At 43.8% G+C, this 17,052-nt stretch overlaps 1 protein-coding gene across 1 annotated transcript in view; it reads left to right on the top strand.

The window, feature by feature from the left end:
• The window catches only part of TSPAN4 (tetraspanin 4), a 334,076-nt gene extending 317,363 nt beyond the window's left edge, over positions 1 to 16,713 (top strand). The window contains exons 4-7 of the mRNA XM_082269930.1: positions 9,545 to 9,646; positions 12,423 to 12,554; positions 14,196 to 14,279; positions 15,883 to 16,713. Of these exons, the coding sequence (XP_082126056.1) occupies positions 9,545 to 9,646; positions 12,423 to 12,554; positions 14,196 to 14,279; positions 15,883 to 15,951 (387 nt within the window). The 3' untranslated portion in view covers positions 15,952 to 16,713. The remainder of the gene's footprint in view (positions 1 to 9,544; positions 9,647 to 12,422; positions 12,555 to 14,195; positions 14,280 to 15,882) is intronic.
• The last annotated feature ends 339 nt before the right edge of the window (positions 16,714 to 17,052 follow it).

A 17,052-nucleotide genomic window follows, 5' to 3' on the forward strand; every position in this document is an offset into this window, starting at 1 on the left:
CAAACCTGAATCACACAGCTAAGCAGTCTGCGTTCCTGTGCAATTCATATGTGACTGCCATGTGAATGGACTAAAATTGCCCAGGAAGTACCGCATGCGGTACCATGAGATCGGGTGCGGCAATCACATTGCGCCTAGTGCGCTATGACAGTATTATGGGAAACGTGTACAGAACATGCCTATACCAAACAGCATTCTGATGTGAACTGACCCTGAATCCAGCTGCACTGCCATGAATTATAGCTGTTTGGCTTATTACTGTATTGTGAAATCAACATATTTACAAATTCAGCCATATTTACTTGCTAAATCTAATAAAGCTTTGTAGGAATAGCAGTCATTGTTGTAAATAAGTGAAAAAATCCATGCACACCAAATAACATAATAAATCTAGTAACTATGCTTAATAAGATACAGTGGTGCAGGTTAGTTACAAACCATGAAAACTCAGGAGCATTTTTTATGTATCTTAACAATATGTTGTCCTTAAATGGATATGTAACCTATTTTTTTCAAGGGAGTACCAATCAACTCAGCTTATAAAATTTTGTTGCTGTCATGTATTGTTTTTTTCTTTTTTCTCCACCTGAATTTAAATTGGTCTCATGTTATTATCTATATTATTGCTTGTTTCAGGCACATAGTCGCATTATATTTCACTAGATTACTTACTGTGGTTAGGAAGTTATGATTTAGTGAAAGTTCTAGAATTTTTTTTTTTTGGTCAGGAAAAAAGTTTATTGAAACAATTGTCAGGTTTACAAAGAAAATACCAAGCGTTCCAGAATTCAATGTCTGAGAGTATACCAAAACATATATGCATTATAGATACATTATAGATACATGGTCCAACAAATATCTGTGCAGATCAAATCCTAAATATTAAAGTGGCACTAAAAGATGACCTTAGTCATCAACTACTTAACGGCCCTGTAATCTGTTTTTCAGTAAATTCTTTTTTACTGTTTTTCTGCCTCCCTGTAATGTCCTATATGAGCTCCCAAACCTTATTTAATTTCCATTTGTTTAGAACAAGCAGTGCAATAGTTGCGGTCACACTACAAATCCTAGACATGTGCAATTTTTTTGGTCTGAATGTAAATTCGGGCTAATGTTAGGTTATACAGAGCAGGGCTGGACTGGGAATAAAAACCAGCCCTGGATATAATTTCATACCAGCCCCATAGCATTATTATACCGGCCCAACAGCATAGCATCTTTATTTTATTGATCATAAAAGGGAAAACCATGCATTTTAAAGCACATGTGAAGCGTGTATTATATGTAGATACGACAGATAAGAAATCACATAGGGTTTTATATATATATATATGTATATAGATAGATACATACATAAGTGCAAATTCCAGTTAAAAGTGGAGCAATTATCAAGAACAGTCCACTTATTGCGATGATGATATATTACCAGAATAAAAAATAATCAAAGTTTGTCTTTACATGAGGGTCCGCAGAGTTCCCCCTTGCACTGTAATGGGGAATCCTGCAGACTCTGATGTAAAGGGGAACCCCAGGAACTCTGGAAATGTGACCAGAGACCACCTTCCGTAGAAAGAAGGGGGGGTTACTGATATAAGGGGGGCCTTTATATCAATGCCCCCTTACATTACTGTATTCACTTCCCCCTTACGTCACTGACCCCTACTCAGACTGGTCTGGCGGAGCTGTCACCGACCTCCTCTCAGGTGCACCATGCAGGGCTCAGTCAGTTGGCTCTGGGTTTATCCTATAGTCTTCTCTCCACAGTCCACATACATCTGACTTCTCCCGTGACCCCCATCCCGGCGGCACTCCCACTCCTGACTCCTCTCCAGACTCCCCCTCACAGACTGCAGACATGATAAAAGACAAGAGATGGTCATAGGCTGTGCGGACATGGCACAAGGGATGTCAGAGGTTGCCGACATGGTACAAGAAATATCAGAGGTTGCAGATATGGTACAGGAGATGTCAGAGGTTGCAGACATGGTACAGGAGATGTTAGAGGTTGCAGACATGGTACAGGGAATGTCAGAGGTTGCAGACATGGTACAGGAGATGTCAGAGGTTGCAGACATGGTACAGGAGATGTCAGAGGTTGCAGACATGGTACAGGAGATGTCAGAGGTTGCAGACATGGTACAGGAGATGTCAGAGGTTGCAGACATGGTACAGGAGATGTCAGAGGCTGTGTGGACATGGTACAGGAGATGTCAGAGGCTGTGCGGACATGGTACAGGAGATGTCAGAGGCTGTGCGGATATGGTACAGGAGATGTCAGAGGCTGTGCGGACATGGTACAGGAGATGTCAGAGGCTGTGCGCACATGGTACAGGAGATGTCAGAGGCTGTGCGGACATGGTACAGGAGATGTCAGAGGCTGCAGACATGGTACAGGAGATGTCAGAGGTTGCAGACATGGTACAGGAGATGTCAAAGGTTGCAGACATGGTACAGGAGATGTCAGAGGTTGCAGACATGGTACAGGAGATGTCAAAGGTTGCAGACATGGTACAGGAGATGTCATAGGTTGCAGACATGGTACAGGAGATGTCAAAGGTTGCAGACATGGTACAGGAGATGTCAAAGGTTGCAGACATGGTACAGGAGATGTCAAAGTTTGCAGACATGGTACAGGAGATGTCAGAGGTTGCAGACATGGTACAGGAGATGTCAAAGGTTGCAGACACGTACAGGAGATGTCAGAGGCTGTGCAGACATGTACAGGAGATGTCAGAGGCTGTGCAGACACGTACAGGAGATGTCAGAGGCTGTGCAGACACGTACAGGAGATGTCAGAGGCTGTGCAGACACGTACAGGAGATGTCAGTGGCTGCAGAGGGGTCCAGTCTTACCCGCCCCTGGTGTAGAAAGGCGTGCTCCACCACCCAGACCTAGCTGCAGCCATATACTATACAGGTGCCACCAGGGCTGGTGGAAAGATTTTTCACACCCTAGGCACCCCCCCAGCTAGGAAGCAGGGCCAAGAGGAGTGAGCTGGGTACGGGCCTCCTGTATGAGGCCCAGGCCCCATCAGTTCAGAAGGAGGGCCCAAGCAGTAGGAGGAATCAGATCATGGAAAAGGGGGGTGACTGGTGCGGTGGGAGGAAAATTGCAGGAACCGATCCCCTGTATAGGTCTCCGGGCAGCAGCTGAAAGCTGGCTTTTCCTCCTCCCTCTCCTGCTGCTTTGGTTCTTGCAATTGCCCCCCTCTATACTGATCACCCCCTCCTGTCCATGATCAGATTCCCCCTTTTCCCTGCTGCCCAGGCTCCCCTGTATGCGTTCCCCTTCCTCGCAGCGCTGCTGGCTTCATCTTCTCTCCCTCCCACCAGTTTTCAGTTGCTGCGGGGGGGGGGGCGCAGGAGATCTGTTCTAGTAAACCACTGTTGATGACCTCTTTCCCCCTGCTGTCCTTTGTGCCCCTACAGCAGCGCTGATGGCTTCTTCTCTTTTTTCTGCTGCCGGCTGCTGCAGGATATGGGAGAATAGCTTCAGGATAAAAAACAGGTCTGGTAGGCTATACAGGGCCCCTACAATTTCTAACGGCAGCCCTGGCTTTAGTGGTGAGGAGGGTGATATCAGTGGCAGTGCTGAGGGGGATGGGATAAGTGGTAGTGGATGTGGTGAGGGGGTGGGATCAGTGGCAGCAGTGGTAGTGAAGAGGGTGGAATCAGTGGCAGCAGTGGTGATGATTGTGGTGGTGAGGGGGGGTGGGATCAGTGGCAGTGGTTGTGGGGGGGTGGGATCAGTGGCAGTGGTGGTGGTGAGGGGGGGTGGGATCGGTGGTAGCAGTGGTGGTGATGAGGGGGATGGGATCGGTGGCAGTGGTGGTGGTGGTGAGAGGGGTGGGATCAGTGGCAGCGGTGGTGGTGGTGAGGAAGGTGGGATCGAGAAGCAGCGGTGGTGGTGGTAGTGAGGGGGGTGGGATCGGTGGCAGCAATGGTGGTAGTGATGAGGGGGTGGGATCAGTGGCAGCGGTGGTGATGATGGTGAGGGGGGTGGGATGAGTGGCAGCAGTGGAGGAAAGGGGGGTGGGATCAGTGGCAGCGGTGATGGTGAGGGGGTGGGATCAGTGGCAGCAGGGGTGGTGGTGAGGGGGGTGGGATGGCAGCAGTGCAGTGGTGGTGGTGAGGGGGGTGGGATCAGTGGCAGCAGGGGTGGTGGTGAGGGGGGTGGGATTGGTGGCAGCAGTGGTGGTGAGGGGGCGGGATCAGTGGCAGCAGTGGTGGTGGTGAGGGGGTGGGATTGGTGGCAGCGGTGGTGGTGATGGTGAGGGGGTGGGATCAGTGGCAGCAGGGGTGGTGGTGAGGGGGGTGGGATTGGTGGCAGCGGTGGTGGTGGAGAGGGGGGTGGGATCAGTGGCAGTGGTGGTGATGATGGTGAGGGGGGTGGGATGAGTGGCAGCAGTGGAGGAAAGGGGGGTGGGATCAGTGGCAGTGGTGATGGTGAGGGGGTGGGATCAGTGGCAGCAGGGGTGGTGGTGAGGGGGTGGGATGGCAGCGATGGTGGTGGTGAGGGGGGTGGGATCAGTGGCAGCAGGGGTGGTGGTGAGGGGGGTGGGATTGGTGGCAGCAGTGGTGGTGAGGGGGTGGGATCAGTGGCAGCAGTGGTGGTGGTGAGGGGGGGATTGGTGGCAGCGGTGGTGGTGATGGTGAGGGGGTGGGATCAGTGGCAGCAGGGGTGGTGGTGAGGGGGGTGGGATTGGTGGCAGCGGTGGTGGTGGAGAGGGGGGTGGGATCAGTGGCAGTGGTGGTGATGAGGGGGTTGGGATCGGTGGTGGTGGTGAGGGGGGTGGGATCGGTGGCAGTGGTGGTGGTGAGGGGGGTGGGATCAGTGGCAGGGGTGGTGGTAGGGGGGTTGTATCAGTGGTGGCGGTGAGGGGGGTGGGATCAGTGGCAGCTATAGTGGTGAGGAGAGATTAGTGGCAGTGGTGATGGGGGGTGCCATCCTCCCCACTGCCACTGCTGCCCCCCAATCCTATTAGGGATAAGATCTGTGGGGGTGGTGAGATCGGCAGGGGGCAGTGGTGGTGGAGGATGGGGTCAATTGCACTGCTGATTATTACTTACTTTGTCAGTCGATTCCCCCTCAGCCTCAGTGCCTCTTCACACGTGCCTGCAGAGATGCTTCTTCTAATGTGTGGGTCTCCCAGCAGAGAGCCGAGCGCCTCTCCCTCACTCTATTGGTCGTCAGCTGATCAGCTGACTTTCTGCTTCTGCCTTCAGCTTCTCTCTCTGAAGCTAAGGGCGGAGAGAATAGGCGGTCTGCAGTGACACTGCCCAGCCTCCCCTTAGCAGCGAGCAGACGATGGCGGCCACTCCCCCAATCACACAACGGCGGAATTTACAGGCGGGCGGCCGGAAATTGTGGGTGTCCGGAACTTGCGGGCCATCCGAGTGCTGCTGCTCTCAAAGCGGCCCCAGGGCAGTCGGCCTACCGGGAAATCTCCCGGTATCCCGGTAGGCCAGTCCGGCCCTGATACAGAGATTTGGATGTATCCGAAGCTCCGAAAGAAATAGTAATGAATTTAGTAGAAATTAGTTTTGTTTATTCATCTTCTAAGGCATTCCACATTTTTGAAACAATTTGAAATCGGATCATTAAATAAATAATAGATCGATTCAAATTCTGTGTGAAAAATAGCTGGTTGTTAAGGAGCAGGACGGGAAGCCGGACGCTGCATCCTTAACCACAGATGACTCATCAGCTGTTAGCAGGCATCCCAACTGAAATGTAAACAAAAGAATGCCAGAAAAATCAGAAAGAAAAACAGCATTCCTCGCCCTCCCAAAGGGCCTGGTATGGATTCTAACCCATGCCCTAATTTAAAAAAAAAAACAGCTTGGGATCCCCCAAAAATCCATACCAGACCCTTATCCGAGCATGCAGGCCAGGAAATTGGGAGGGGCAAGCGAGTGCCCCCCTCCAGAACCATACCAGGCCAGATGCCCTTAATGAGGGGGGTACTTTGGTGTGGGGGGGCTCTGGTTTTGGGGGTCTGCACGCGGGGGGCTTGTTGGAATCCGGAAGTCCCCTTTAACAAGGGGGCCCCCAGATCCCGGCCCCCCTATGTGAATGATTATGGGGTACTTAGTACTCCTACCCATTCACCTAAAAAGTGACTAAAGACAGTACAGGAGTTTTTGACAATTCCTTTATTAAAAAAAAAAAAAGAAACAATGTCCCTCGATGTAGATCCATCATCAATCACGCCGCCTGCCGCACCACAGGACCCAAAAAAAGAAAGAAAAACTCCAGGCTCATCGAAGTCTTCCCGCCGACTGCCTGCTCCTCAGTCTAACATTTCTTAAATAGGTAAGAGGCAGGCAGAGTCAACCAATGACATCAGTGGGCGACCCAGTCCCCTTGGGATGTTATTGACCCAGCATGCCCCGGTTGGTGACGTTCCTGTCCCAAAGCAACCCCCCATTATGAGGGCATGTGGCCTGGTATGGTTCAGGAGAGGGGGCGCTCACCTGCCCCTGCCCTTTCTTGACCTGCCGGGCTGAATGCTCGGATAAGTGTCTGGTATGGATTTTGGGGGGACCTCACGCCATTTATTTTTTGTTTTTTTCTGACTTTCCTATTGCCAGCATTCTTTTGTTTACAATCCAGCTCTCAGTGGGAAAGCCAGCCGACAGCCAATGAGTCATCGGTTGTTAAGGACCTGGTGGCTGGCTTCCCGGCCCGCTCTTTAACAACCACCTAGTCTTCACACTGAATTCAAATCGATCGATCATTTTTTGACTGATCCCAATTAGAATCACTACAAAAATTTGGAATTTGTTAGAAAATGAATAAACAAAACGAAATTAAATGAAACAAATACCGAAAAAAAAAAAATGAGTAACATAACGGATCTATCTGAAACTAAATGAATTTTTTTGTTCTGCACATGTCTAACAAATCCCATAGTCCATAGTTCATACTGTAGCTCTGGGCCTTTTTAGTAGCACGAAAAAAAGAGGCGGTGGCTGCAATCCACACAGTGGGAGCATAGGGATCAAACATAGCCACCCTCTAACAGGATGTCGGATTACAGCAGCAAAAAAGGAATTTGAAGATTTGGAGGAAGCTAAGAACAATAGAAGACATTTTTTTGAGTTAAGAATACAGACTTGAATATATATTTTTTTTAACCAGCGTTTAGTGTCACTTCAACCTGCTATCGGTTTATATATTTTTTTCTTTTTCCATTCGTTGTGCAAGATTACATGTTCACCGTTCTACTTCTGGCTTCTTCAGAACACTGGAGGTATAGAAGGAACAGATAATGTGTTTGTTATTCTCACAGGTCTATAGAGATTTATAAGTATTGGGATTTTTCAAACTACAGTATATAGCATTTATATCGGGAAGACCCGAGCATCTAAACTCCAGAAAATATTTTTGGGGAGTGTGTCTACATTCATTTGGGGAGCATGCTACAATATTTTTTATATATTTAACAAGTGTGTTGTATTTTTGTGATATTAAACTTTTATATGACAATTTGCTCCTTTTTTGGTTGCATATTGATATAGTTTTGTAGCAAGGTAAAAGTAGCCCACATAAGGGCAGATGATTCATGTAGCATTTACTTCATGGAATCTATCTGCCCCTAGTTTAGGCATGCAGACAGTAAAAATTGTCATCTAGAATTATGGGATGTATGACATCATTGTGGCCTGGGCCAGATATCAGGAAGCAACTGAAGAAATGTATTAACCACTTGCCGACCGCCGCAAGTACATATACTGCGGCGGTCAGCCCCTCACAGGCAAAGTGACGTATGGGTTTGTCACTAGCCTGTGAGGCTCTGGGGAGTGAGTGCGCGCCGCTGAAGGTTGGCTCCCGCTCCCGCTCAGTCACGGACCCCCCCCGCGCGTGTGCCCGGCGAACCCGATGTCCGCCGGGCACTGGCGATCGTCCGTGACAGTGGGAGAAAGGCAGGCGGCTAATGTAAACAAGCCGCCTGTCATTCTCCCCTGTGTAAGAACAGTGATCATATGGTTCTATTATGTAGGACTGTTGATCACTGTTCCTACACTTCAAGCCACAGCCAATCACAGTAAGAATCACGCCCCTAGGGACACACACCACCCCTCCCTCTAAAATAAAGTTAACCCCTTCACTACCAGTGTCATTTTACAGTAACAGTGCATATGTATAGCACTGATTACTGTAGTAATGTCACTGGTAACCCCAAAAGTGTCAAAAATGTCAGTCAAGGGTCTGATCTGTCCGCCGCAATGTCGCAGTACTGCAAAGAAAATCGCAGATCGCCGCCATTACGCGTTAAAAAAAACAACAAAAATGACAAAAATCTTTACCTTAGTTAGTAAATGCAATAACTTTTGCGCAAACCAATCAAAATACGATTTTTTTTTTTACCAAAAATATGTAGCATAAAACAATTTGGCCTAAAATGTTCAAAGATTTTGATTTTTACATTTTTTTTTGGGAATTTCATTTAAAAATTTGAAAAATATTGTTATTTTTGCAAAATTGACGCTCTTTTTTTGTTTATAGCGCATGATCAAAAAATCGCACAGGTGATCAAATACCACCAAAGCTCTGTTTGTGGGGAAAAAAAGGACGCCAAATTCATTTAGGTACAGCATCGCATGACCGCGCAATTGTCCATTAAATCACGCAGTGCTGAATCGCAAAATACCCCCTGGTCAGGAAGGGGGTAAAATCTTCCGGGGCTTAAGTGGTTAAATAAAGGTCAAAACAAGAAAAGCATAAGGTTTAAGAATAGTTAATATTGAGAAGATTTAGTTTCCCTTTAAAGTGTTCATAAATCTTAAATAAAAAAAAAACTACTGTATTTAAAGGTATTTCTACTTGATATTTCATAATATGAAGGGTATTGGTAGCTACTGTTCTTCTGTATTACCTGGATGCCTGTGGCCTTCCCCCTGATAGTAAACTGACCATGCCGGTCCATGCTAGCGTAGTCAGTTTACATCCTCTGTCAGGTCACACTTAGATACAGCCACACTGTGCAATTGCACAGCATGCCTGTATCTTCACTGGTGAGTGTAAACACCCCCCCCCCCTCTTTTCAGCCTTGACTGACAGCGGCTTCCCCTCCAGCCGCTCCTCCTCTCTTCTTTGTGAAGCTGCCTCCCAGACATGTCAGATGTGTCTGCACCTCCTCTATACACACCCAGCAGGTCACATGATCATTGTTAATTCCCAATTTATGAACCTGCTGGTGGGATATACAGAGAAGGGCAGACACGCCTGACATCACAAAGAGGAAAGGGGGAACGGCTAGTGGGGAAGCCACTGTCCGACACTCTATACACACCCACCAGCAGGTCTGTGAATTGCTCGAGAATCAACATTGATCATGTGACCTGCACTTTAGAAGTCGAAAAATGCATTAGAGGAAAGTTTTTTTTTTTTAATCTAAACATGGATTGATGAAAGAGTTCTATATAATTATTCATGTTTTTAATATCACTGACTTTCACAACTACTTTAAGCCTCAGTGTGAGATTGGTTTGCCATTCTGGGGATGCTTTAAATATCGTTTTTTGTTTTTTTTTTTCAGATTGACCAATATGCTCAAAAAGATTTGAAGAAAGGCCTTCACTTGTATGGGACGGAAGGAAACATAGGTCTCACTAATGCTTGGAGTATCATTCAAACAGATGTAAGCAGAATGTGTCACAAATTTGAATCATTTTCTGAAAGCCAATAGTGAATTTTTGTACCAAACTAAAATTCAGCAAGAAGTGGCATGAGCGTTTTTTTGTATTTTTGTTTTTACTAAATCTGGTTATATGTGTCCTTACAGCCAAAAAGTTTTTTTTTGTTTCTAAAGGAATACGCAACATAAAGCATTTGCTTATAATCAATTCTTAAGAATTACTATCTTCAGAGTCCAGGGCAGTTTTGTCATCAACATTACCAAAGCTTGCATTTATCCATTTGTTTTCTAAAACACTAATTTGGATATTATACCTTAAAACATCTGCTAAAGTAATTAAAGAAGTACTTTAACATAAGGGTTTAATCTAACCAGATGTGCTTGAAAATGCATGCATTAATGTGAACTGCAGGGAAAGTCTAGTTAGAGCAGCGCACTCTACAGGGAAAGCCCAATTCAATAGGAAGATCCAGTCACAGGTGCCCAGGCTCAGTGTGTCCATTCACACGAGAACAGAATATGCGGAAAGATGGAGCCAGGAACACTGTAATCCGTATGCATATTTATTGACAACATAAGAGTGAAAATAAAACAAAGAAGCTGATGTCTTTCGACGAGAGGAGGACAACAGACAGAGAGAACTAGAATGTGAGTTTCCCCCTAGGAGAGTATCGGACTTGTTTCTCTTAGGGAAGCCTGCCTTCTGGTGCCCCCCAATGGCTTATGTAGGCCACTGCTGTGGCACTGTCCAAATGTACCCTACAAATTACCTTTCAGAAAGGAAGTCCAGTGTTTTAGAGACAATCTGATGGCTCACAATTCCACAATGTAGATGGGAAGTTTTGATTCCTGTGGGGACCAGGTCCCCTGGACAGTCAGAGGGTTGTAAACTCTGCCCCAGCCTCTAAGACTGGCATCTGTTGTCAGGGCTGCTGTTAGAAATAGCAGGGCCCCGTACAGACTACCTGGCAGGGCCCCCTCAAGAAAATATTAAAGATATATTTAGCTAAAATTACAACAAAATCACTATTATCAGACAAAAATATAACATAACTCACATAATTCCTGCTAAATCTAAAAAAAAAAAAAAAACAATGTTAAATAAAAAAGAAGATGAGATGAGAAAAATATACAGGCTGGGCAGTTGGAGCTCAGTGATCAGAGAGACAGAGAGAGAGAAACAAAGTTACAATTTACAAATAAACTCCTGAGCAGAGATAAGTGCTGGGAGGGGGGCCCCACACAAGGGAGGGGGATTAGTGAGGGACGACTGTCTTTTCTCAACAGATAAAAGCTGATAGCAGGGAGAGGGACAGAGATCAGATTCAGGTGCTGGAGGAAGATTTCTGTAATTGTTGTCCATCACTAATCCCCCTCTCTGTGTGGGCCCCCCTGTGTGCTCGGGCCCCCTACAAGAGGGCTGGTGGTCCCCCCCTATCAGCGGCCTTGTCTGTTGTCACCACTTTCCAGAGCCTGTAAAGGAAAGACTTTCCCCAAGTCTAGGGCAGGATGGGAGATCCCCACCAAGTCAGGGTCAAACTCTGGAATGTATTCTGGTCAGTTAATTATCTCCAGACCTCATCCCTTCACTGATCATCCTGCTGCTGTTGAAATATGTATGCAATGCACTGGCTTCAGTGGAGTACCTTCATTATCATGGACCACAGAACTGCTGGTAGTTCTAGCCAAAAGTGTTGTGGGGGTGAGCTTAATTTATAATGATCTGACATATGCCTTTAAAATACATTTCAATTATAACTGTCAGACCCTAATGCCTCGTACACACGCAATGATTGTTGGCCGACCAATCGGCCGTCTTTTGTCCAGTGTTGTTGTGTTGGTTGAAATGTGCTCTAGACTGCACACAAATTTTCTCGGCCAACAACAACCAACTTCAGAAGTGATGTCATGTGCTGGTTTACATACCGTGTGTTTTTTCTTCTCTGTGCTTGCCCAGTCTTGCTCATCTGATTTTTGTCTGCCAAAATCTGTACTGACTGACGGAAAATCGGCCGTTCTGTAGACGGCCAACAAAAATTTTATAGCATGCACACCAGATTTTGTTCGGCCGAAAAGTCGCAGTCGGTTGTCGGAAGCATCATACTAACAAGCCGAAAATCGGCCGATCGGACGTTGGCCGAAAATTCACGGCCAACAATCGTTGCGTGTGTACGAGGCATAAGTCTTGTATGGGAATTTAAAACAATGTGCCGGAACTGGCAGCCTGTGGACAATAAGGCAGCAAATAATCCCATGTTTTTACAATTTTTTCCCCCAAAAGAAGGATGTCTTTGCGGTAAATGTAAATTAAACATCAAACTTCCCTCCATTGTACTTTAGGTGATAACTGCTTGTTATTTTTTAAGAATAGGGACAGCTTGCTGTATTGGATTAATTTGATTTCAGAGCCAGGGTGGCACTTGAAACAAGAGCTAACCATAAAATTGGCCCAAGCGTCCAAAACATGGTCCCAGCACTGCAAAAACCCTTCAATGGCAGAAAATGTACATTTGTTGTTTGTAGTTTGAATGTTATTTATTTCACATTCAGGACATACTCTATATTGATGGCTTTAGGAGAGAGGGAGTGAGGTTAATGTTCTCTTATACATTTCCCTAATTGCACAACAGGTGTTTTTTTTTTTTAAAGCTAAGAATCAGAGGTCAGAATATAAATAATGTTTGCCTAGGTAAATGATTTTTTAGAAGGTTCCAAATCGCTTTGTATGTAGAGTATTTTAGTAATATTTTCTACAGTATTTTTATATGTCTGTCTACAGTTTAGGTGTTGTGGGGTTGCAAACTACACTGACTGGTTTGAGGTGTACAACACCAGCCGTGTCCCAGATTCCTGCTGCTTGGAGTTCAGTGAGAACTGTGGTCTGCACTCCCCAGGAACATGGTGGAAAGCGGTAAGGGCAATTGTATACACCAGTGCATGTTTATTATTATTTACACATTACAATTAAATGATTTAATTTGTGGAAATTCGTCTAAAAAAACAATAAAAAGCATCCATATTTAGACATTATTTATTAGATAAAGAAAATGTAATCAGCATAGTTTATGTATACTGAGAGCATTTTCACATGTACATATAACTATTATTATTATCATTTCTCATGATGCTTTACAGCAATCTGCTTAATCCCCAAACTATGACCCTTTGCTTTATCTGGCCATTGGGGCACTATTCCTTCCACTGTCACAAAGGGGCATTATTCCTCCCACTGACACCAACGATAAACTAATATTTATTCCACTGGAACAAATGATGGAGCATTATTCCTTTAATTTACATTTGACAACAATAAGTCACTAGTCCTCTCCCTGATACCAACAATGGACACCATTCCTCCTCGCACTGACCAAAGGCAATAGGCAAGTTTTTACCCCCACTGACAAATTATGACTGACTTTTACTCCCACTAGCCACAGTCTGCTCTCTTTAAGTTTTAAGGAAAGTGAACAGCCCCCTTGATTTGCAAAGTAGGGCCCATTGCCATCAGTACTGATTTATGCATCACATATTCTTACTTCTGAACGCAGTGAAATCAAGGAGTTGTAAACTCAGAAGGTTTTTTATCTTAATGCATTCTATGCATTAGGATAAAAAGCCTTCTGTGTGCAGCAGCCACCCCAGCACCCCAATACTTACCTGAGCCCCATCTCTCTACAGCAAAGTCCATGAGTGTCTTGGCAGTCTGAGAGTCTCCCTCCTAATTGGCTGAGACACAGCAGCAGTGCCCCTGGCTCCTGCTGCTGTCAAAGTCAGTCATCCAATCAGGAGAGAGAGAGGGTGGGGGCGGGCCACAGCTCCGTGTCTGAATGAACACAGGGAGCTGTGACTCGGCTCGGTGCCCAATAGCAAGCTGCTTGCTGTGGGGGCACTCAACAGGAGGGAGGGGCTAGGAGCACAGAAAAGGGACCCGAGAAGAGGAGGATCCAGGCTGCTCTATGCAAATCCACTGCAATAGAACAAGTAAGTATAACATGTTTATAAAGTCTCATTTTTTTTTCAGTAAAAATAACAATCACTTAAAGTATCTGCAGATGAGTCGAAACATATTAAATATAATTAATATATTTATTTTATAAACTCAAAACATATATGCATAACATTAATAGACAGAAAATATGGTGAATGACAGCTTTTTGAGTGTTATTTTACTAATTTTGCCATATGTCCACTAAAGTTAAAATAACCCAGCAAATATATTATAATATAATATAATATAATATAATATAATATGATACAATATAATATGATATAATGTAATATAATATAATACATTCTATTATTTGTATTTATAAGAGCTTTGGTTGACAAATATTGGTGTTGCAACTTTTTCATAATTTACACTTCCTGGAAAAGGAAATTGTTAATTGGGTTTTTTATTTTTAATTTTAACATTGCTAATTTCTATTTCAAATCTTGAATTTATGAAGAGGATGAAAAATTTGTGGCAACTTGTAGAGAAACAGCAATAGATTATTTGAACAATCAATAAGCTTTGGAATGTTAAAAAAAAATCTGTATTATTTCATTCCAGCCTTGCTATGAAACTGTCAAAATTTGGCTTCATGAGAATCTTCTTGCAGTTGGGATTTTTGGGCTTTGCACAGCTCTTGTACAGGTGAGTTTGATCCAGCTCCTTAACCACTTAAAGTAGAACTATATGCAAAACGTTTTATTTCATTTTGGATAGAGGAAGGAAGGGTTATAACCCATCAGATTTTTTTTCGCCATCTATGTCTCATTGCGGAGATATACCTCCATTAATTTGCAGGGATTTCCTCTCACTTCATGTCTTGCTATGGGACATGAAGTGAGAGGAAATCCCTGCAAATTAATGGAATTTCTTAGGGACCCCCAGGTTACCAGAACTAGTGTCCCCATTGGAAATTTTCCCTTCTATAACTTTTCTGGAGACAACCCAAAATTTGGGATTTTCATTTATTTTCACTTTCAATGATAATAGTAAACAGAACAGAGAGAGCGAATCTCCTTAACGGGAGTACAGACAGCAAAAAAAACTGACACGCGTTCCAATCCCTCTCTAGTCTATTTCAAAACTAGAAAAAAAGTTTTGCTTTTAGTTATACTTTAAGTACCCTCGTTATTACTAGGCCATTTTTCAGTTTCCAGTACTGGGGTCCTTTGACAATTACTGCAATATGCAACACAGTACTCAAATAAATAGAAAGTTTTCTTTTGTTAGTATTTATAAATTGGTGGGTTCAAAAATTTAAACATGCACTGTTTTAACTTGTATGACTGCTGGGATTGGCCACTAGGGCAAACAACATTGATCCTAAGGTACACAAATGCTCAGGTTGGCTCTCTAAATAGTGTCTGTGAATTAAGCTGTTCGAAAACAGCTCAGTTTACCAACATTACTGAGAGCCATGGCTGTGCTTTATTCAGTGTCATTTATAAATGGCACTGGGTAATTAAGCATCCACCATACTGCCATTTAAAGATGTAGTGCAGTAGAAAAGTGGTTAAACTAGAGACAGTCATAAAAGAGTTTACTTTCTTTTTGCATGTCTGAAACATACAGATGTGCTTAAGATGGCAAGAAAGTATATATGTCCTTAAATATTGATTGATGGGTAGCAGAGAGTCATTAGAGGTCTCTATGCATTGCTGATCACAAATTAGAGCAAATGGAGCATGGGTCCACAATGTTAGACCAATGTCAGAATAACCATACATACAATGTATAAAACCAACTAGAGCCTTTAGTATGAATTTGGTCATTTGTAGTTGTTGGTTGATTTCAGGGAAGTCATTACTTTTCCTGAGCACCATATAGATAATAATGGGAGTGGTTTTATCAACGCAAACATTTTTACTATGTGAAGAAAAATTTCATAATTTGGTTGCCAGAGAGTATACTCCTTTCTTTCACATATAAAATAACTTGTTCAGGAACAGTTATCCTAAATAATGGCCACACAGAGTATGAAGAGAAATAGCTGAGGCCCCTTAATAAGGTCCTTACCATTCACATGTTTCTTGAGGCCCAGAATGTGCTGGGCCAAGTGAATTCTAAAAGAGAAACCCCACTGGTGAGGAAAAATAGAAAAATGACAGGTGGGGGTTGTAAGTTTGAGAGACTGGGAGTTGATTTCCAATAAAACAGTTATATATTGTTATGTATTAGTCACATATTGAGAGCATGCCATCCTCTTTTTGATACTGTGTCAAGTAATTTTTTCTCTGCTTTTTTTTAGATCCTTGGACTCACATTTGCTATGACAATGTACTGCCAGATGGCAAAAACTGACACTTACTATGCTTGAGACATCTACTTACCCCCCACTTCTCCCTGGCCTGGTTTCATGGGGATGTCCCCTGGGAGGAGTCCATGTGGTGTTCACAGCAGATCTACCTTAGCTCTGTTCTTCCTCCTCTTTTGATACCGCATACAGCCTCCAAAGTGCCAGAAGCCCCTAACACATCACTGTGTTCTCCAGGTATGGAGTACAAGCAGCGGGTGGAAGACGGACAAGCAGATACATGGCCCTGAGAATGGAGGCAGGAAAGCGCTACGGAGACATGAAACTTGATCTGTGAAACCCAAGACTTTGGTGGGGGGTTAGAGTCCTCTGTGTTTATGGGATCCAACCTAATTATAAATTTGTCCAGCTCAGCTAAGAAATTGAGTTTCTACTTTTCGTCACATAACTTTGAAAACACCCTTGTCCCTAGAAATGCTACAGTATTTTAGAAGAACTTAACAATACTTTTAGCTGCATACCATTTTGATGGCCTATGGAAATTGGTATCCCCTCTACAGAACAGTACTTAAAAGTTTACCTTCCAGAAAGAGTATTCAGTAATATGGTGAATAAATATGCATTCAGGCACCAGAGGCTGTGACAGCATCACTCCATTAGTATTGTCACTTGTGGTTTGCATACAAACGTTTGTGGATTGTACAGTCCATTCAAATAAAAAAATGTGCAGATCCTAAAGAAAATGTTCAGCTTTTTAAAACTATTAGGGAATTCCTTTTTTTCCCTTTTAAAGTTAGCCAATCATCCAGCAATCTTTTTTTTACTTTTTTTAGGTAATTTTGTGTAAAAGTTTTCAGGTCACCTATACGTTGCCAAATAATGTACTTAATCCATCATCTATGTAATTGTTATGATTTAAGTTCCTAAAATTATCCTGAAAAATGAGATCCTGGAAAGTGGCATTCTAAAACAGTAGACTTTGTAAATAGTATTCATTTATTTTTTTGTTCTCTTATACTTGTATTGGCTTTTGGAAATGTCCATTTTAAACAATGGGAACTGTTCAAATATTGCTTGTTGTTGGCAGAATGAGAAACTGTCTACTCGTTTTTTTTTGTCATATCTAATAGACTTTACATATTAAGAGTTGGGTAGTCCTCACAG

The sequence above is a fragment of the Pelophylax lessonae genome, assembly GCF_965119305.1.
Source record: "Pelophylax lessonae genome assembly, chromosome: 10".
NCBI classification, from domain to species: domain Eukaryota; kingdom Metazoa; phylum Chordata; class Amphibia; order Anura; family Ranidae; genus Pelophylax; species Pelophylax lessonae.